A 23,521-nucleotide genomic window follows, 5' to 3' on the forward strand; every position below is an offset into this window, starting at 1 on the left:
ATTAATAAAGTAAATGGCACCATGCCATAAAATCAGACTTTGAATTTGGAACTTCTGTCAATCTAGGTTTTTACTAGGGGCCCACCATTGTAGTATCTGGGCATTTCTGAAACAAAACTAATAAAGTGGACTATATTTCTCCCATCTCCCTCGGAGGCCATTTAAATGTGTGTATGTGCGTGTCTCCTCTTCCCCATTTCACATAGTTACGCATTTCACTCTGAAGGTGGTGAGGTATCTGGTTATTCCCACCTTCTCCAGAAGGGAATTCAATCAGTCTGAATCAATTGTCAAGAAAAGTGTGTCCTCTACACTCACAAGTTGAACCTTGAGGTTGACAGCTTCATTGTCCATAAGGAAAGTTGTGATCCCTGCCCAAGAGGTACTTCTTTAGGTAACGTGGTGTACTCCTGTGGAGGGATTAAAGATGAGCACCGTTGTCTTAAAACTAACCAGTTCTTTTGCGTGGAGGCAGTGTGGGGAACAGAGCTCCAGGTGATAGGTCCGTCAGCAGTCTGCTGCGCAGGAAGCAGGTTGATACATTTGAGATGATCTGGACCTATTCTAAGGTTCGTGCACTCATTCCCAAATATAGAGAGTTGCATTAATTCGACCTGGAAGTCACAAAGGCATGGAGCACTCTGACCATGTCATTGTCCAACAGTAGGGACCCAGCCTTCTTCCAGTCACAGATGAAAGAATGTATGTTTTGGCAGTGATAGCTATTTTAGAGTCCAGAAATACCAAGGAGTCCAAAAGAACTCCTAGGCTACAGTGTGACTTGATTATCTGAGGGCAGATACCCCCAATAGCAGGAGATACTCTGATTCTTCAAAATATTTCCTTCATCCCACCTGTATTACCTCCATCTGGTTTGCATGTAGTTTCAGCCAGCTGTCTTCCGTCCACTTGTGATGTACATCTTGGCATATAATGGTAAAGTCATGATAGCTAGGTGTGGGGATGGAGAAGGTGGTGGAAGTGGGGTACAATGGAGCTGGCATAGATGGATCACAGTCTTAAAACACCTGACACTGCAAAAAAAACATTGGTCAGCGAGATAAAAATCACCTTCCCCACTTTAAAAAAAAAAAGAGAGAGAACAATGAACAGAAAGCAAACCCCCCCCAAAACAGCAGAATGCTTTGAAAATAAAATGCCGCAAATCTGATAAATGCTCTCTATAAATATAAATAGGCCTGTAAATCCAGCTGAATTGGAAATGACAACTTGATGGGCCAGCCTTCTTTATTCTAGAGGAATAATGACTCCTTCCTTTCAAATAACTAATTGGGAAGCTCATCACATAAGCACCATAAGGGTGTCTTACAATAAAATTCAACACCATCTCCATAAAAGCCACTGGGAAGTTTTTAATTCCCTGTGGATAATGGGACCACTTGTGAAGCAAGTAACTATACAGTATGAGAAAAGATATGACAATGTGCCCCAGAGTAAGATGCTAATCTCAACGTTAGTAAGAGGGTGGGACAGAACTGGGCCCTCTATAAAGCTATGTACTTTCAATTAAGCTGGTGCACATTATATTTTTCATTGGTAGTTTAGGTCTGCACAGAAATGACAATAACAGTGGTGTTGTCTCAAAATTTGGCCTATCCATTTTCTTTATGTCTGTTTATGAAGTCTGTGAAATCACTATGAGCCAGATTGTGCATTACCCTTGGGAGGGGAGAGGAGAGATGTTAAATATTACTGCTGCTTTTTAACAGGCACATAGTAGTCAAGCATCATGTCCAAGGCCCTACAATAAGTCTGTGAGAGAGCTGTGATCAGATATCAGGAGATCGTGACTTCCACTAGACAACACTGTCCCTCATGCAGCCTCTTTTCTAAATAAAAATGCATAAATAAATCCCATGATGGCAGCCCTTCTGAGGCATATAACAAGGTACTTATGCAATAGTGAAAGAAGAAGAAAAAATAAAAGAGATTGAAAATAATGAGAAGGAAATGAACTAAGTATTTATGAAAAACAATTAGAGGGTCTCCTTTGAAGAGAACATCATAGACAAAGTTCTACTCTCAGTTATACCTGGATTTACATCAGAGTAACATGTTAGGAAGCCATGGCTACCTGTGATATCCTGGGAATGTCAGACACATCCAATAGAACATGTAACAGAAACAATTCCAGGGATACACAATAAATCAATTCTTACATGGACTGAAACTTCCTTTAAATGTAAAGGAAGGGAATAAGTGGCTCAGTGTATTGGTAACGGGAGATGTCTTTTCACCTTTGGTCAGTGGTTCAGACTGGTATTGGATGGCAGTTGTTCCCATCTGACAGTTGTTCAGTGGTCAGTATTAAATGAGTCTCAGTCTTGGCTTCAGCCTTGTTGGCAGTCCCAGGAGAGAGGCCAAGGATTCAAGGGGCTGAGCCTGCACTCCTCTTTCACCCTTGAAGCTACTCCCACCAGGCCAGTGGAGGTAACCTGACGAGGCAGCGTTGGGAAGCTTGAGTTGGCAGTACCTGTACTGGGGATAAGCAGAAAACTTCAGTCTCAGATGCTGCCTACTCAGTACCTTTTGCTAGCACTATTACAAATGGAATCCAGTTTTATCTAGAAGTGAAATATTCAAACAACCCGCAAGCCACGAGCCACCATGATGAGCCAACGTTTTACAGTAGGGGCCTTGTAATAAACTACAGACTAAACATCTGGCTATTCCCAGTGCCATAGACAGAGAATGCAGCAGTGAGGGACATAAAGAGCCAAACAGGCAGAAAACTCACACTAGAAGGCCATAGTTTAAAGTCTAACTGGCATACTCTCTCTTTCTGTGTGCTCGATTGTCTTTGTTATTAATAACTGCCCATGTGCTCAGCACTATACCAACACGAAGAAAGACACAGGGCTGAATCTGAATTCACATGGTGTAAATCAGGAGTAATTCCACGTGTCATCAATAGAGTTAAACTGGTGTGAGCTAAAAATCAGTCCTCATGGTCCCATCTGCTAGAATTTTATGGTCCTGGCTCGATTCCGCTCCCATTGATGTCATAGGAATTTTGCCATGGACTTGGACAGACAATTAAGAATGAGTGGGTGCATGACTCTCCTCTGATTTACATCAGTATAACTACATGGGTTTTGGTGGAGTCACACCTGTGTTACACTATTGTAAATCAGAGGAGAATCAGGCCCATGATACATTGGAAGAACCTTATGAACATCAGTGTCAAAGCCGTTCCAATGGTCCTGCTAAAGAAAAATGTTAGACTCCTGTACTGCTCATCCTCTAATTGTATTGGCCGAGAGTTTTCAGAAGCAGCAAACCTGTAACTGTAGAACATACAACACTTCATACGGTGCTGTCACTTTCAGTGTTTAATGGACCCACCTCTATCACAAGGGACCCAGTAGGATCTGCCAAATCCTGCTGTGCAACAATCTACAAAACGAGAGATGGCTTCTCCTGAGTGGGCCAGTCAGTAGTGTTAGAAAGATTTGTCTTGAAAAAAGAGCATCGGTTTGGATATAATTTTATACGACTCCTTCTCAGAGTGAGTAGGGTGACCAGACAGCAAGTGTGAAAAATCAGGATGGGGTGGAGGGTAATAGGAGCCTATATAAGAAAAAGACCCAAAAATCAGGCCTGTCCCTATAAAATCGGGACATCTGATCACCCTAAGAGTGAGGCAGACAAAATGCAAAGGGCCTGGCTCACCATTGCGTCACGCTGGTTTTACACCATCAAAATGACTTGAGGAGGAGAGGCAGTCTCTCAGATCACCTGATCCCAAACCATTTAAACTGCATAGATTAAAACCAACCCCTAAAATTCCAGGAAGTGTATTGACAGTCCATGCAGATCATACACTCCAATGCTATGGTAATGCGCACCATATAAATATCTAAACTAGATTAATCCCATAGCCCCAGCATAATGTGCTCCCAGGGGACAGCCATATTCTGAACTAGTTTTAGTGTTTATTTGGTCTCGTGGCTCAATGCAGAGTGTATTACAGCAAGGCAGGGTTAAGGTGACAAAGGATAAGTGTGGAAAGCTCCACACAGGAATTGACAGGTGACCCTCTCCTTGCCAAGCACAAATTAAAAAATGTTCTTGGCCACCACCACTTCTTGGGCATCTAGGAGCAGCCCAGGTCTAGCAATGCTCTTAAGTTGTCATCTGGGTCACAGATGGTGGTCACAATTTCTCAGTCATGGTCTTGATTAAAGTGCCACCAGCGCTTCTAGATGCTTCCACCAACATTATCTCCAATTTATCTGGATTGAGTGACAATCATTCAAGCCCCAAACTCATTTAGGTATTAGGCTATTGGTTCCACTCTATCAGCTGAGTCAGGCATGATAACAGCATATAGTTGGGTGTCTTCGGTGTCCCCTTCCAAGTGGCCTCATGAACACATTGAATAAGAGAGGTGTTCAAATAAACCTCATGGTACCATGCATGAACCCCCTCAGGGCAGCTACCATCTGAGAACACTCCAGAACAACTCCACTGCTTTGACAGGGCACAGACACTTTAACAAACCCCGCTGACTAGAGCTGCTTGCATTTTTTAAAAATGTTAACAGAAATCAGAGTTTTTACACATATTTGTATTGTGTTTTGACTACTCTACTGCTAACAGATTTAAAAATCTTTTTATCTTTGTGGCTAGGACATGATCAGCTGTAGCAGCCAGTACCATGCTCAGGCCTACAACTTGGTTGACCAGGGTTAAGGAAATCTGAGGACTCAAGGGTCAGCCAAAGTTGCCTCACCACAACTTTCTCACTGATCCTTCCTTAGAAAAGGAAAAATTCCTAAAATTAACACACAAAGTGGAAACAGACCCTCAGACTATGGAACGGGAAATCTCCTACATTTATTTGCCTCATCCTCCCACTCCTCCCAATCCTATTTATCTGTTTTGTCCTTCTATTGTGGCCTAACTGGCCATCTAGACTGTGAACTCTCTGGGGCAGGGACTGTATTCTTTGTGATTTATCTGGTCAATGCCTAGCACTGTGGGGCCCTAACCCTGGATTGGGGTTCCTAGACACTGCCATAATATAAATAAATAATACTAGTATTAATATTTGTAGCTCACCGAGAACCTTCAAGCAGTCTTTGAAACAATATGCAATGTATTTTGCCAGTTGACTTTAAGGCTAAGAAGGAACCACTGTGAGCAGGCCACAGACCCTCACCTGCCCATTCCTGTAATAGACCCAGTACAATTTTACTGAAGGATAAAATGGGGCGTAGGAACACATGCAGAATCCTGACTTACATTTTGCAAATAAAATCAAAGATCAAGTTGTGACAAAAGTGTCATCTCGCCTTAGGCCCAGTTCTGCATTCAGCTACATGGTTATAAGTCCCGTTGTCTTTAATGGAAAGAAACCGTTGTAAAGGAGGGCAGAATTTGGTCAATAAAGTTTAGGACTGTCAAGCAAGCTAGAAAGACCTAGTGAGTGAGGTTCTGTTGGTGAATGAGACAAGCTTTCGAACTACACAGAGCTCTTCTTCAGACTGAGGCCAGGACCGGCTCCAGGCACCAGCCCTCCAAGCATGTGCTTGGGGCGGCACCTGGAGGGGGGTGGCGCTCACCGGGGAGAGCGGGGCCGCAGCCGGGCTCGCCGCCCTCCTCCCGGTGCTCCAGCCGAGCGGGGCCGTGGCCGGGCTCAGCGCCCTCCCCTGCCGCGCTCCCCGGCGGGGGGCGGCGGGAGGCTTTTTTGCCTGGGGTGGCAAAAAAGCCAGAGCCGGCCCTGACTGAAGCACAGACACAATAATAGAGCTTTCAGTCTGATTTGTCAGTTATGTTGCATCTCTTGATATTTTCACTGGAAATTCAAACTGGGCTCTACTTTGTATTCTGTAGCACTACAATATGCCAGTATTCTCTGACGTATTGGATGGCTAAATTGCCTGTGATACTGAGTTAATACATAACCACCTACAAAATGACAATGCTTTAACTATAGGAGCTTGACCATTAAGCCCATAGACGCTGCTAGCTATTCATTCCAAACAGCACAGCAAAAATCTTTTGTTTTGATATCGAGAGACCTTAGTAACCACATTTCGATCAATACGACAAGTTGCAGTTAAATGGTTTTTGCTTGTGTCTGTGGCACTAATTTCAGTCTTTGTCCCACTCCAGTTGATAGGCTGCATTATTGGCAGACAAGGCAGTAAGATAAATGAAATCAGGCAGATGTCAGGAGCGCAGATCAAGATTGCTAATGCCACAGAAGGCTCTGCAGAACGACAAGTTACAATCACAGGCTCCCCGGCAAACATCAGCTTAGCACAGTACCTCATTAATGCAAGGTAAGTTAGCTTTGTAAGTGATATGCTTCTGCAAGATTGCTCTGTCTGTTTTCCCACAAATGTCTGCCTAGGATAAAGCCAGAAAGTTGCTGTGCAGTGTCCATTTTGCATAGTCTTATTTTATTCCTACTTATTTGTAAATCCTGTACTGTTAGAGCCTGTGTTTATTGGTGGTTTATATGGAAAGCGGCTTAAGCTGGTGCAATTTCAATTACACTGAAGCATAAGAGCTCAAAACCTGAACATTCACATTTGTAGCCATGTAGCCTCTGAGCTGGATACAGAAAATGATACTGTCATAAATTCATTGGAAGATAAAACTTTTCATAGGACAAACTGATAGCGATGCAGACTCATTCTGCTGTCTTAAATGGCAACTATAATGAAACAGATTGCAAAACAAATTTAATTTGCTAGCTGGAAATTGCTTCTCAGGGTTATTAATGGGATATTAAACAGACATTTGGTTGCTAAAGAGACCTGGAATTTATTTTTTTCATAGATAGCCCCACACATTTGTAAAAAGCCCACCCTCATCAGACAGGGTGAGAATCTCCTTTTCACCTCTTTTCAACTCCAGAGTTAATGAAAACACTGGTTGTTTAGTTAGCCCTTTGAGACTGCTTATGCTTCTCACTCAGGGCCGGCGCCAGCATTTCTACCGCCCCAAGCAAAAAAAAAGAAGCCGCGATCGGTGGCGGCAGTTCAGCGGCAGGTCCTTTGCTCCTAGAGGGAGTGAGGGACCTGCCGCCCCCGAATTGCCGCAGGTGCCGCCCCTCTCCCTTGGCCGCCCCAAGCACTTGCTTGTTAAGCTGGTGCCTGGAGCCGGCCCTGCTCTCACTATTTGGATTTGATTATTTAGGAAAAGATTAAAGTTGATATGCAAGTAGCACTCTTAGCCCTTTGAGAAAGTGCAGTGAATGTAACGCTCTGTCATAAATCTACTTGAATGTGCTGTACCAAGGCACTAGAGAGGAAGATTAGTATCTATACATTACACCATTTTTAAAAAACACTGTGCCATCTCGCAAATGAAGCTACTTGCTTAAAGATACTTTTAAAGTAATATAAAGTGTGTAAAATAGTATAAGCTTGTGTATGTTGTGGATTGCAGTCCTAGCAAATCTAACCAGCCAGATCACCTCTCCACCAATATAATTTGACCAACACTAGAAAAGCATGTAGATTCCATGAATGAAGGGAAAGGAGATTTGCCTTCCATTATGGCAAACAAAATATTACCTTTGCATTACTTGAAACTAGCTTGCCAGGGATAAATGTACTGTTCTGTGGCACCACAAAGCTTCAACACTAGCCGTTCCAAGGATCCAAAGACAACATACAGCTCGTGTGCTTTACATTCTTTATAGCAAATATAAGTCACTTCCTTAAGCCCTGTAATCAAGTAAAAATGTGTTCCCTCCTTTAACCCTTAAGGATATGTTCTTCTCTTGGTGTTCAGGGATTCCCCACACATCGAGACGAGAATAGACCCCTTCACTTTTAGTTGCACAAACGCCATATGGCATGCGCCTGGATTGCAGAAGATAACAATTTAAGATCTTCAAGACAGCTAAAGCATGCAAATAAAATAATGCAAGTTATTAATGGAGTTTCAGTGAGCTGCTCACCAGAGACAGAAACTCTAGTGAACAAACCTCTCTTTGACTCAGTTATAAAAGTCTGTGAACTCTCACAGCTCTGTTTATCGCTGTCTAATGGTTCTTTTCATGGAATGGGACATTTAAGAGGTCTTTTAACACACTTTTGCAATGAAGAAAACTGCTGAGCAATCATATTCCATGGATACTATATACCCTGTGAAACTAGAAACAAAGTAGTACTTTCTTCCTGTTGAATTTCTAGTTAGAAAGCATTTGTTACCATCAGATACAATAAACCATTATATATTATGTACTATATGTTGAAAATGTATTTAGGTAAAATGACTTCATTTGTGAATGAAGAATCTTAAAACAATGTGTAATAAATTAAGCTCTCAAGTATCATAGGTAATTAAGGTGGCCTTTTCATTTTAAAAACTATGCTATGTGACTAATTTTTTGCTAAAAGATATAATGAGGAGAGAGGAATTCTGTTAACTTAGGTGCCAACACAGCAGCAGAACTAGTTGGCAGTCAAGGATTGAATGGGCCATGGAAATTGAATAACTTCAGTCCAGCAAGCGGTGTCCCCAACCTGTGGCTTACACAGCTTGCAAGGCCATGGGAGGGAAATACAGAGTGCCACAGCCCATGCGGGACCTATTATGTGGGTAAATGGAGCCAGCTTCAAGAGTTGTAAATCCAAAACTTTATATGAGTCCTTCGTGCTCTTTCTTTTTTTATATTTTTTTTATTTATTTATAATTTTTTTATTAAATATAAAAACCAGATGTGAAATAAATTGTTACCAGAGAGAGTTGAGTACAATATCAAAGTACTAAACTCACCATGATACCCACTGGTATGCAAAAATAGTCAATGTACACCGAGGCCAGGGGGCACCAAGTTTTCCCATCATTCCTGGATCTACCTTTTCTTTCTGTTCAGGGCGTTAGTTCTGATACTGACATCACCATGCAGACCAATCAGCTCTGACTAGTGCTGTAATGTCATTCCCATTGGTTTGGTTTCCAGGGGCATTACTTCTAGGAATTACAATACATAATTCAAGGTTTGACAGTAACCTGAGTTTTAAAAGAATACCAGTTCTTTGAAGTACCTGAACTATTTCTAGCCAGTTTTGTCTTCTTTAAAATCATTTATCAGACAATTTTAAATAAAGATTATTTTGTTGCAGTATCTTGTTGAATGTGTGCATGAGAATATATAAACTAGGTTAGATTTAAGGGCAGCATGGTCTGTAGAGACAGAGATTTAACCTTATTTTTGTTTCTGTATGGATATAGCCAACTGTTGATATTTGTACCCCTGAAATATGCCCCATCTTAGTTATGTGCATTAGGAATGCTTTATTTCCTGTATATCTCTTGTCTCTTAATTGGTTTTCAGCCTGAACCATGTAACCACAGGACTTGGGAAATAAGGTTCCACTGTAATAATTGGATCCTTGTTATCAAATTATTATCTTAAAATTCTTACTAAAAATGAAATGAACCACAATTTAAGTTTAAATTGTATGATATATGACTTCTTCTTTGGGTTATAAATGAATTTTAGCCAACGGAGCTTTCTTATTCTTGTTGAAGAGTAGCTTTTTGAAGATATTTTTACTTCCATTTTGATAACCATATGATTAGTTCAAGGATAATTAATAAGGGCCCACCCCTATATTCCTTACCTACTCAAGAAATCCACTGATTGCACGGAATACAGGATGTGGCCTTCAATGTATTTATTCATAAAATGAAGCTCTTCTCTGAAAAGTGACTCTGTAAAACTAGCATCATGGAGTTCCAGGTGTGTCACGCATCATTGGCTTCCAAATTAAATTTGGTCTGTTTACATGTAAACAGTTGATTTTGGTAACTGCAAACTCAACAAGGCCTCTGAAAGCCAAGTTGGATTCCTTCTATTTTATGCATCATCACCACCACTAGAAATAAAGATCTGGTAAAGGCAGGCCAAATTATACCCTTAGTTATGCCTGTGCAGCTCAGTACATCATTTGGAGACAATGAGGTTACACAGATGTAACTGAGGCCATGATTTTGGCCTGCAGAACATTTGCCACCTGTGATGATACATGAGAAGGTATTTTCAGCCCTCCCCCCTCACCCCGGCTGAACTTTCACCCCTCACCCCGGCTGAACTTTCACCCCTCACCCCAGCTGAACTTTCAGCATTAGCAGCTAGAAAAATCCCATCTCGTTACTTGCCAACTGAGCCAGTTTGATGTGGAGTCACTGTGCGATAATACACAATGAATCCCCACAATGTCATTTTTACAGACCCCTCTCAGAGTAAAACTGAGCTGTAAATATCAAATCCAATTATATACAGATAATTTTACAAAACATGCTGCTCCTACTCACCGACCAGAGAAGGCGCCCTGTAGTTGGCTCCAAATGTCAGGGTCAGGTAACAGGCATTTTTAATGTAACTTATATAGTTTAATATTTCAGATGGCATTGTTTGCTGTATAAAGACACTATTATTGTCTTTCTACAAAGACCAGTTTTGACACCAGGTTAGAGAAAGCACTGTTGTTCAGTGGGAATGGGTGAGACTTGTGGAGGCAGAGGTTAAGAAAACCAAAGTTTTCAGTTTCATGCACTCCAAACCTTTACAAATGTAGCTGAGACGACTTCTGGCTCCCTGGTAAAAGTATTGGGGTTAAGATCCAAAGAGCCCACTTCCTTGTGAGGGGAAGTGAAGAACCTGATATCTTCCCACCATACAGCCAAACAAGCCCCAAGCTCCCTCACACATACCTTTAGCAGACGTTCTGGGGAGTACCATCCTCAAACACCATCACCTCTGTCGTCTTCAAGGGATGGTTTCATCTGCTGTCCGGGGGCAGCACCTAGACCAAAGGGAGGGGCTTCTGGTGGTTGCCCATCTCCATTCAACAACAGTGAGCAGGAGCCATTCCTGCAAGTCACTTGAAGCTGCATGGAGCCCTGGGCTCAGGGAAGACCCTACTTGCATTCTTGTTAAACTGGCCTAGAGGTGAAGTTCCCCCTCCTCTTGACTGAGACCTGGATATGATTTGTCCTTAATCCTATGCAATGTGGATGTCTCTGTCCTTTAGTGCTTAAATGAACAGGGCAGCAGAGCTCGAAGTGTTCCCCAGTCTGCTGCTGGCTGATGATAGATGGGCCTCTGCCACAGGCCCTTCTCCCTGCTTTGTGGATTGAGGGTCATTGGGGGTCTGTGCCATTCCTGCTCCCACTCCCAAATAGAATATGTGGGAGAGGGAAAGTGCTGCTCCCAGAAGTGGCCATAGGGAGGAAGCCGTGGAGGGTTGGCCAATGAATCGGCCCAGAAGAATAGGGTGGTGCCAGCCACTATGAGGAGAAAGCTTTATAGGGAAAGAGAGCAGGGAAATCTTCCTCTGGAGTCACAGAGGAAAGCGGCTGGAGGAATTCCTCTCCCCCGCTCCCTACCCATGGCCAAAGAAGCATTGGGCAGGAAAGTGGTTCTTCCCCTCCACAGGTGAACCAGGAGGGCTGGGGGACAATCTACTTTTATTCACAAACTAAGAGAGACAAAGGAAAGACCATACTGACTCCATCTCTCTGGTTTAGAGCCCACCTTCAGAAAATGTGTAATACAGCACAGCCGTCTGTTACATAAATAACCTGCTGAAATATGTACTTGCCTGGATTTAATAATACATTTGTAAATAGAGCCAGAATAGTGGGGTTTTCTGCTCCTTATCTATATTTACATGACAGACTGTATTCATTGCCCAGTCAGTTGTGTTTCAAAGCTAGCAGTGTGTACTGAAATACATGTTTACCCAGTTGATGGTCTACCCAGTCAATAATACACAGGTAATAGCAAACACATATCAAAATATGGATTTAACCAGGTAAATACCTTCATTTGAAAAAGCAGCTAATACATATTTACCTGCTAAAACAAAATTTATTTGGAGCTATCATTCATAGCCTATTGTGTAAGTAAGTACTTAAAGGCCTAAATATATAGGCCAAATTCATCCTTAGTGTTGATCCACCGAGGTCAATATTGTCTCAGTATTTATATCCTCTGAAGAGCCCTTCTCTTCTTGGGACCAGCAGTTCGGGTTTCAACCTTTGTTTTGATATTCCTTGTATTTTGTTAGTCTCTGTGATAATGTTCATGTTGTATCAATGTAGTTTCTTGTCTGTCAGTTGATGAATTCTTAAATGTTAATTGTAATAACTGATACAAGTTCAGAAACAATACCATTGTCATGGAAGAGCAGTGTATGTCAGTCTTCCATTATTACAATTTCCATACAATTAGATGGCTTAGTTTAAATTTACTCTTTTTGTAGTTAAAAGAAAACAAAGTCTGGTAAAGTACAAAGCTAAGTGAACACTCTGGCTAATCAGATTGGTTTTATATGAAAAATGCACGTTTGCCTCTAGCAGTGAATATAACAGACGTTGAAAATTGTAGCTTTGGGTGTAAATCAAGAACCAGTTTATGCCTTAGATTAGAACAACAAAACATTGCTCAATGTCCCCTCATTCTAGCAATCATGAAGGATACTCTTTGTGTCATGGAATTGAGCAAGTGCAAAATTGACCCAAACCTCCCGCACCCTTCCCTCCCACAAAATACCCTAGATTTTGAAAAGCAAAATCCACCATATCAGTGCTGGGGAGTAAACTTCATAATTATTTTAAGTTTTGCTTTAAGTTTTGCTTTTCCATCTTTTTGCCATTATCTGCATTTATTTTTCATTGATGTAAAAAGCCATTTATTTAAAAAACAAACGTTTCGAGTCTCAGTGATGTTTTCACCATCGAATCATGAAATACCCTTTTGTTATTTCTCTTCTTTAACACATAACATGTTCCTCCTTTGACCCTCATTTTTCCCTTTTTTTCTCTCTCTCCCCCCTCCTCTTACTTGTCTGTTCCTTTTGTCAACCAATCTAACCCTGCCCTTTTGTGTTTGCTCTCCCCCTCCTTCCTTTCTGCCCCATTGACCCTTGCTTGACCCTCCCAACCTGTTTGTTCCTGTTCCTCTCTTCGTTTGCAGCTTAGAGATGGCTAAAGTCAGCACCCAGACTGCTTCCGTCACGACCCCTGTTGACCTCAACATGAACCTCTCTCAGTCTGCCACCCCTACCTCCACCCCCACCTCTATGGCTGTCTTGGCGGCAGCAGCAGCTGCCTCCGCGGTTAACGTCAGTACCCCTCCCCCTTTACCAACTTTACCAACCACCCACTATGCCGTTCCTGTCTCCAGTCTGCTTGGCATGAAAACTGTCCCACTCCTGGCACTAAATGCCGCGGCCGCTGCGGGGGCCACGGGGAGTTTGTCCGCTTACACTGCCAAAATTCCATCGACGAGTGGGGTTAAGAAATCTGACCGCCAGAAGTTTGCTCCATATTGAAGGGATGAGAAACAAATGCAAGGTTTTTCGAGCTCTACCAAGATTCTGTGGTAGATAATAGCTATCAAGGAAACAATATGGCATATTTTTATTTTCTGTTAAATTGCTAGTGTTAACTGTTGCCACCTCAAATTGTCTTCCACTTTCCATAACTATTAACACGCATGCACGCACACACCCACCCAAAAAATAGCAACTAGTTCCAACAGCCTCCCTGATTCTGTTAAACTCTAGTGGGTAATCATACTTAGCTAAAGTTTGTCATGTAACGGGTGTGGTTCCCACATAATCTAGAATGTTTAGCCTAACACAGTTATTAATAAAGGGTCCAACACTAGGCTTAGAGTGGAGACAGATTTTCATTCTGAGGCGTCACTGCTCTGACAACAATAATAGAGAGCTGTAGGCTTAAGTGTTGACACTAATAAATGCTGCCCAGTCTAGCCAGAGTACAGGAAAAGACTCCTTCCCAGGGCTACGTTCTGTCCTCATTTACGCTTGATGCATTTCAGTAGGGTTGCATGGGTGTCAGCAAGGACAGAATTGGGGCCTTCAAAAAGCGGGGGGAAAATGAGACCTAAGACTAAAGCTTGTTCGACAAACGTCTTTGGCATTAGAAATAGTTATTAATTACTGCCTAGCACGTCAGTATTTATATCCGTTTGAAGGGATCCCTTCAACTGTGAGACTACTTCTCAGTTGATGTATCCTTCAAATTTGACATTTGTCTTCATGAACCTTTTGATAGGCCCACAGCTAGAAAGCACCATGCGTCTCTGAAAGGAAATGCCCATGCATGCCTGACCTCCAGCGGTCATTCTGCTAAACTTCACAAAGCATTGAGACTTGTATTAATCTGCTTAACACTTACATCTTACTAGATAATGAAGCTAAAAAGAATACCAAATATTCTTCTAATACATACATGCATATAGTCCTGGAGCGCCCTTGTGTATGAATCTTGCTGCACTGAGAAACTCTTAACAGAATGGAAAGATAGAGAAAAAACATTAAAGGAAGAAAAATATTAAGTGGTAACATGAGGTAATTTTAACAAGCTTTTAAATCTTCTATGTGCCATCCTTATAGCCATACTAATGTATCAGCCAAGCCTCAGTACTCACCTAACCAATCTGTTTCTATAGGATATTTACAGGGCACAATGGTTCATCTTAATTTAGGATACTAGTGAAGGATAATGTACTTTAAGGAGGACATTTTCAGGAGGGCAGGCTCCCTTTTGTGTGCACAATTTGCCCCCATATATTTTGCTCCTGCTTATGACCTGGAGGTGCAACTCCAAATACATGCACCTCTAAGTATCTAATTATGGGTACAAATCAGAGGGCCAAGTACTCAGATTTGTGCCCACAGTTTGTTTTGCAGACCCAAAGATACACTCCCACAGCCAGGCATCAGCCTGGCTGAAAATATACCCCATGTAATTTAGGGCCCAGATCATCCTCCCACTGAAGTCAATAATAAAACACTCATTGACTTTTTCATGGGAGCAGGGTCATACGGCCTTCTTGGCCAGCATCCATTGGCTAAGGTTTACTAAGGTTATTGTACAAATCCTAAATACATTCCAGTTTAAAAGCTTGGCAACTCATTTCACAGTGTAAGTTATGGTTAGAAAATAGGCATTTAAAAATTAACTACACGTACAAGCTATTTCATATCAAATGTTATTTGAAGGTTGTCACGTTGATTGGATGCCAGCCAGCAAACATAATTACACACAAGTTTACTATGAAAGGAAAAATAATGGCAAGCAAACTGAAAGTAGCTGGGAGATGTATTAGCTGGTTGCTAGCTGTTGGAACTAGTTTTTAATTGCATTTTCTGTTTGTCCATTCACCTTATTTTTAATTTACGTTGCATAGCACTGGCTCAGTAATGCAATATTGTTTTCCTCACAACTTCAAAATTCAGAATCCCATTAGCCTGCCATGTTCATCCACTTTGCACTCCTTGGACACAAAGCTTTAACGAATTGAACTGTATTCAGTGCATTTTAATATAAACTAAAAACACAGAATGCAAATGCAATACTTTTTAAACCATGGTATTTAAAAGTGTGTTGTTATTGTATAGGGCTAAGTACTATTTCAGTATTCTTTGTCATTTCTGTATTTTATAGGCTTTTCTCCACCTTCGTACCTTTGCGCTAAGTTTTGTCACTGTAACCATTTGTAGAACTGTCGTTGTTACAGTTTTCACTTATCAAAATGGGGAGGCGGGGCTGTTTGTATATAATGAAGGAAAAACTGGAACAAATGTCATGGTACCTCAGATATTTAACAGCTCTAGAAAACTGCTGTAAAATTGTTCTGGACTATTGTAACTGTTTTAATAACTGAAGTAAAAAAATGTGAGAAAACTTGACTGCATTGAAATGCTGTTCTATGCTGGTTGTACTCAAGTGTAATTTTTTTAATGGTGAGAAGATTTTTTTTTCTTTTTTTTTCCTTTTTCTCCTCATTTTTGTTCCTACATTTTAGGCTGTCTTCAGAAGTTACTGGCCTGGGGGCTCTGTAATGTATCTCATCATGCCCTAGTACATTAGCCACCAGACAGGACTTTTCCAAAGCCCCATGAGACAATGATTTCTATGGACTAATCTACAGAGGAATTTCTGCCATTTCTAACTTTCTTATTATTCTGAGACATCAAAATAAATACTTCTTTTACTCTTTAAGCAACTGTGCTTCCTAACTCTTGTGTTGCTTTCATTACTGTTCCACTATAACACTGTTGTGGCTCATACCATAGAGCAAATTTTGGGAGAGTTAATTTTTGTTGATGTTCATGCTTTGCCTAGTCTGTATAAAAGCATGGGCTGTTAGTGTTCTAACTCACTGTATTCAACAATAGACTTGGCAGTAAATTAAATAAGACTTTTTATAAATAAATTTTTTTCCTGCTTTAAAACTACATGGTAGCTTTTTGCATACAACTTTTGTGTTGCTCTAAACGCGTTCTTTGGTAACCAGGTTGACCGTTGTCTCGTTTAGAAATGGCTTCTCAAAATAATCTCATAGACAAATGACTTGTTTTCATTAAGGATTAAAGGGTTAATATCATCACATGTAAGGCCCCGGTGCTCTTTTGGTAGCAGCATAACAAGCTGCAGTATCAGCAACATCAAACAGGCCACTAGACAATCCTGGTAGCTGATTTTTTAAAGCATTTACAAACATGATTACATGGGACCAAGTTCTGTCACAGATTATATTGGGTAGTGTTTTACTCTGCAAATAATCCCCTGTGGATTTAATAGGGCTATGGGTGGCGTAAATTACTACTCAAAAGGACTGGAGGTGGCAGAATTTGGTCCATAATAATGAGATTTAAAGACCCACTCCCCACCCCATCTCTCATTTAAGGCCAGGATTGATTTTCGATCAGCCAGGGGAGAAAAGCAAACACAGCCAGGTACTGATTCTGGTATTGTGAACGGCCTTTGTTGGTTTCGTGCTTCTATTGCTTACAACACTGCACATTGCTTTGGGGGGCAGAGATGCCCAAACTTTATCCACCCGAGGGCTGCATTGGAAATGTGCCAGCAATCCAAGGGCCATAGTCAATCAGAAATATGTAGTGAAACTCGTCTTTCATACAGAGGCTTGGCCCATAGAAACTACTAATGGCATCCTTGACCTGTCCAGGCTCCTATTTGGATCTGATGGAGTGCTGCAAGCTGAAACCTGCAGCCTCCATGACGGGCTATTCCTTTATATGAAAGATAGCCAGTGCTCGCTATGGTGACGCCTAACCTCGTGGGCTGCATGCTGGCCACCTCTCCTGTAGGCATTTGCAACCTTTTCACACTTTGTAATACCCTTGGTGACACTGTGGTTTTGCAGGGCAGGCAAGTAATATGAACCAGTATATATCCAAATCAGATGAAGACTCCCAGCACCCCAAGCTCAGACAAGTACTCTTACTGAATTGGGTTAAACAGTAAACGTTGCAAGGGCAGGCCCATAAGATGCATGTTTCTGCCTCAGTGCCTTGAAAAGGTATCAAGGTGCTGCCTTCTTGGCGCTATCCCCAGCTATGCTTTCAACTCTGTAGGTACACTTTGACGTCCCTGATAAGATGTATGTTATGTTAAGACTTATTGTAAATAATTTTATGCTTTAAATAAGGCGAGTTGAAATTTCTTTACTGGACATGACCTCTAAGTTCTTGTTTTTTCAAGTGCCATTGGACATTTCTCCTGACATCCAGCATGGTATTAGTGACTATAAGTACATAGCGCCAGTGCCAAATGGTGAGTGGGCGAGGACTGTCCATCGTGGTACTAGGTAGGAGCCATCAGGAGTTTTCATTTATATGACAAACGCTTCCCAAGCACCTTAACAAATACAGTTATAGGCTTCATATAGAATGGGGCGTGGGGGGGGGGGGGGAGAATGGAATGAGAAATGAAGCAGCCTAAGCAAGGGCGAAAAGGGGTTTTTCACAAGCGAGCTTAAAACCAAGAGCAGGTTTGACAAAGTGGAACGCTACAGGGAGACTGTGCCAAAGGGCTGTGCTAAACCCGTGGTGGGCACTGTGGGGAGTGTGGCTGGCGAAGCAATAGTCTGGGTTGGTGAAAAGCAGGGGACTGATCATGGCAGGTTTTTAAAAACAAGAGGAGAAATTCTGGCTAGACGTTGAAAATGAATCGGAAGCTAGTGACGTTGTCTGAGAAGGACAGGTTATGTGGTCACACTTATGCATTTGTAACGCAAAGTGAGCGGCAGCATGCACAGTCCAGAGTGCTGGGACTTGGGGAGGGCACAGAGGAAAGCTGTTGCACTAACCAAAAGAGGCACGTGAGGCTTGATTTCAGCAGAGGCAATGGCAAGGCAGTGGCGTAAACATTGTCGTGGGACTAGACAAATTAGCCTATGGATGTTATCTAGACAGCATCAGTGTGTATGGTGCTTTACCGACAGAAAAAGACCGGAGCGCTGCCCCACAGAGTTTACAATCTAGGCCAGATAACATGTGATGGGAGCGATGACATCATTCAAATGCGGGGGAGGGGAAGAGGGGCAGCAAACCACAAGGGATGATGTGGGAGAAGGGGAGCTGCCCCCCACACACACACAGAGAAAGGCAAACTAGTCAGATTCAGCGATATAAAACAATGAACACAAGACACGTGCAAAAGAGGCACTGATAGCTGCTTTAATGAGGCGAATGCACTTTTATGCTAGGGATGTGGTTGGTGGGGCGTTTACACAGAGGAATAATTTACATTGCAACATTTGGATTTTTTTTTTTTTTTGGGTAAAACTCTCTAGTCAGCACTAATACTGCCGCTTCAGTTTACCAAAAGATTGTTGTTATAAGCTACAAAGAGTATAAATTAGGTCAAGCAGCAGTGTAGCTTCGTGCACTAGCTAAACCAAAAAGGGCAACGATGCTGGGCCAAGTAACCTCTTTCTGTTTTGCTAACATTCATTATGCTTTCACGTTCGCAAAGCATGTTAAATGTCCTAGGGACCAACCCATGTTGCACATGTGCTGTCGGCGTCAGCTTCTGCACCCCATACAGTGACTTGTTAAAAGAAATCCTTCATTGGGCAGCGCCCTGTGTGTTAATGCATAGCTTTTACAGAGCATTTTTCAGCACTGAATCGCAAAAGCTGTCAGTATCATCAGTCATGTTAGAGCTGTGGAAAACTGAGGTTTCGAACGGCACAATACTTAAGCACAGTGAAAGTAATTTAGGGCTTCTTTTTGGTAGCTTTTGTTGTAAGTCAGCAAGCAAGGAGGAGCTTACTGGTTTCAGCATTGAGTTAGAAATACCTAATATGCCTGGAACTACAAGGTTCAAATTTGGGCATGGACAGCACAGGCCTTTTATTTATCAACAGGGTAGGTTGAGTCCCAAGTTCCTGTGTGTTTGAGTATGTTTCAGTCTGCACCCCTTATTTAAATTAAGGATATTTTTGTGCGTTAAAATTGCCAATTCTTGCTATGTAGACTGGCTTGTGACAGCTTCCCACAGCCTCATCCTGCCTGTGAAAATGGGAGAAGTCCTCCTGATTCTGAAGATAGCGCTTTGCTCTTTTTTCACTCCCAAACATCTGAAAGTTTGTCTTGTTTGAAAGGCACCCTTGGGTGCTAGGCACTCTACTCTAATTGACTTTGAATGGGACTCCCATCAGCATCTTTGAAATTGCAAAGCAAGGATTACTCCTTCAAGATACATACATGACAAGCCTGAAGTTTGAAATCCAGGCTAATTTAAAAACTAATGAACTGGAACTTGTATTAAAAGTTCAATAGCATGTTTTATTGCACAAGCAGTAACTTAAAATCAGCCACACTGATTTTTTTAAGCCATCCTTCCTAAACCCCCACTGTTAATCTGAGCATAAAATTTCATTTAATCGTGAAAAATTTGACTCCAACTGTAATTTAGAAATCTATTCCTTAGTTATATTATTACTAGCACAATGCTATAATGAACACCAGACTTCAGATGAAAAATTTATTTTAAAAAAGTCCACTGAAATATGTTTGAGAGGTCTATATTATTTATACAATCAATGATACAAATTAGTTAAACTATGCCTTGTAAATCTGAAGTAACTAGATCCACAGTACAGTACCATTCTTACTTAACTTTCTTCAGGTACGGCTCTAGCAACAATTCTTCCATCTGCTGAGTCCGAGGTAGGCTTGTCAGTAACTTTGGGATCTCTCTTGCTGTCAATGTAAACTACATACAAGACCTTCCTACACAAGTGGCCATTTATATACAGAGGCTAGAACTTTTCTGTAAAAATGTGCATTGTTTTCACATAAATTGCTTTAATCCCCACTGATTTTCTTCCCACAAATGACTTTCAGTGGTGTCTCTGTCAGTCCATTGCTAATTTCATGCCTTTGATGCCCACATGTCTTTCCCCCACCAATATGTAAATGAGGTCCATTTTCATGAATGTGAAAAATGAATATAGAAGTGATTCATGAAAAATTAAATGCATGCAGATGCTGGGAAAGTTTCTCCACACAGGTCTACCAATGCATTTCAATCTCGTCCTGAGTAATAATCTTATTTGCTACTGTACTCCATTTATACCAAGCAACAAAGAGTCCTGTGTCTGACGAAGTGGGTATTAACCCACGAAAGCTTATGCTCCAATACGTCTGTTAATCTATAAGGTGCCACAGGACTCTCTGTTGCTTTTTACAGATCCAGACTAACACGGCTACTCCTCTGATACTTGACTCCATTTATACCAACATCCTCCCTGAGGAAAATAGTAGTTTAACCTAAGTCCAAAGTTTCTAAAACAGAACTGTTAATTTTAACATTGTAGGTTTTGGCCCCGTGGAAAATGTATAAGACTTTATACAAGAATTCAATGTGGTAAAATAAAAGTGTCCCGTTGCTCCATAGCAGAGCTAGGCAAAATATTTCAGGCTAACAGTTTATTTGCTGAAAAATACAATTTTGTGTTGACCAAAACTATTTGCTAATTCAACAACTATTTTCAGCCAAAAAACCATGGAGAAAAGTATCAAAACAGTCAAATCATTTAGTTTTGACACATTTTTTAAATTTAGTTAGATTTAAGTCACTATGTTTTCAATGGTATTTCCAATGGAAATATTCCTTTATTATAAAAGGATTGGCATCAATTGGAAAGAAAACATGATCAAGCCTGGAGAGAATTAATAGTAGTAGTAAACTAACTGGCTCTCATTAAAGCTGCTGTTTTAACTCAACCATCAGTTCCTGAGAAGATGAACATGCAGGCAAACTACACGGGAATATGACGAGGCAGCGTCTGGCTCATCCTGAGCGGAGGCTGTGTTCTCATTTTGTCCATATCAAAAACTTGGACTTTATTTTACTTTTCCCACTTCCCATGACTACGTAACACGACTGAAAATTACATGTATTGCTTTAGAGAACAGGCCTTTGTTAGTACAATATAATCTTAGATTGTAAGCTCTTTTGGAGTAGGGATGACTATGTATATTGATGAATGCACACCAGAAAACAGAGACAGTGCCAAGAACAATGGGCCCCAAATCCTTTACTGGGTCTGGAGGCATTACCACAATCCAAATATTACTAATGATTACCTATATCATGCTTCCCCCTTTTTTAATGTTATTCAGACATGTAATGGAGCTCAGACATCTCTCTACACACAGCTGAAATATTCCGTATTTCACTGCCCAAGTGAAGCATATGATTTTGGTTAGACAGGGTTAGTCCCTGGAGCTCCTTCTCGAGTTCTAAACTTAAGTTGTGTTGGGAAAGCAATAGGCTCGAAACCGCCACACCTCTTCCCTTTGAATAATCATGACCTGGAAACGTACGACTTACAGTGTAGCAGCAAATAGGTTACTCATAAAATGGTGCCTCTCTAACGGTGCGGGTAAAGCAAACTCATGTAAACTGTGCTGGTTATCTTCCCAGATACATTAAGCCACTTTTCATTATTGTATCAGCTCTACAGCTTGGTAAGTTGGGAGAGTTACTTTCGCCCAACAGCCCTCAAGGCCACTTCTGTTACAAGGCTCTGCTAAAAAGGATGTTTGATTTCTGCCTTGCTGGCACACTCATAGATAAACATTCCAGTTACAGGACAGAGCCAGTGAGGTGACTGTTAGCATCACCACAATAGACCTCTTTTCTAGAAACTTTCTAAGTAAGCTCTGAAGTACTGGACAACTTCTCTTGTCCCATTATTTTCCTTGAGAATTTGTCTTGTATGGCAGTTGTTTCTATGAATGATGGATCTCCTAACAGACTGTCCGTTCAAGAAAAAGACATACTGGCCAATTTTCATTCCTAAATGGAAAATCAATAGGAATCAATGCTGTCAAATACAGCAGTAATTTCAGTTTGTCAATATGCATGATGGCATTGATTGGTTCATTATCTATTACTTAAAGAGGAAGAAATTCATACAACATTAAGAAACAAAGAGTGGTTAGAACAGTCCTTTGGCTCAATGGACAGGCTTGCCAAGCATTCATAATACCCAAAAGATGACAATTTGTTTAGTTAATATCCTTGATCTAAGTGCACTAATCTGTTCTAGTTCTGACCGCTAACAAGGATGGGAAAGTAGGTTTATTCTAAAAGAACAATTTAAAAGATTGCATTAAAATGCAGTAGTATTCCGATTCCAAAGGTAAATACTGACTCTCTAGCTTCCCCCAATTAAACAATCATGAAGATGAGAGAGACTTTGCTAGCTGTACTGTTTTTAATGTTAATTTCCCTTCCCAATTCCTCACATACAGTAAAAAAATAAATATTCTTCAAATGTGCACAAAATGAAGAAAACTGAAGCCCACAAAATTATAAAGTTAGACATGCAAAATAATTTCAGTTATAAAAATGAAGTGTACATTCATATTTCTCTATGCACTCTGTCTTTAGAATCAGCCAGGTCTGTTCCACTTTCTCTGATCAGAATGTTAAGACCAATGACAATACTGGCCCTTAATCAAATCCCAAATCAGTCCTTGGAAACATACTAGACCCCATTGAGGGAACTGAAGAGGACATACAAAAGTTTCTGGTTGTCTAAACACAAGACAACCAGAAACTGGTGTGCTGGCTTCAACCTACTTCTGGTAAGTATTAACATATTAGAAATATGCAGTGTTGTACCCATGTCAGTCCCAGGATATTACAGAGAGGAGGTAATATCTTTTATTGGAACAACGTCTGTTGGTGAGAGAGACAAACTTTTGAGCTACACAGAGCTCTTCTTCAGATCTGGAAAACTTAGGGAAAGTCTACACTACAAAATGAAGGCAAGTCAACCTAAATTATGTTGAAGTACAGCCCCTGCAGTAATTAAATCACTTTTGCACGTCCACACTACTCTTCTTGTGTTGGCGGTGCACGTCCTCACCAGGAGCCCTTGCACCGATGTAACTGTCACTGTGGGACATTGTGGCACAGCTTCTGAAAGGCATCAACAGTCGATGTAAGCCACGCAGTGACTACACTGACACTGCGTCAACCTAACTACATTGGCCTAAGCTCTACGCCTCTCATGGAGGTGCAGTTATTGATGCCATATCTACACTTACCAGGGATCGATGCTGCTGTGATGTAGTGGGTGAGTTACATCAGTGGGAGCTACATTTTAGTGTAGTAAACACTTAGAGTTAGGTCAACGCAAGGTAGCTTATGTCAACCTAAC

At 41.2% G+C, this 23,521-nt stretch overlaps 1 protein-coding gene across 1 annotated transcript in view; it reads left to right on the forward strand.

The window, feature by feature from the left end:
- LOC117871741 (poly(rC)-binding protein 3-like) overlaps positions 1-16,032 on the forward strand; it is a 185,248-nt gene extending 169,216 nt beyond the window's left edge. Inside the window, exons 9-10 of the mRNA XM_034759506.1 lie at positions 6,142-6,311; positions 12,974-16,032. Coding sequence (XP_034615397.1) covers positions 6,142-6,311; positions 12,974-13,331 — 528 coding nt within the window. The 3' untranslated portion in view covers positions 13,332-16,032. The remainder of the gene's footprint in view (positions 1-6,141; positions 6,312-12,973) is intronic.
- Positions 16,033-23,521: the final 7,489 nt, after the last annotated feature.

The sequence above is a fragment of the Trachemys scripta genome, chromosome 2, assembly GCF_013100865.1.
Source record: "Trachemys scripta elegans isolate TJP31775 chromosome 2, CAS_Tse_1.0, whole genome shotgun sequence".
Lineage (NCBI taxonomy): Eukaryota > Metazoa > Chordata > Testudines > Emydidae > Trachemys > Trachemys scripta.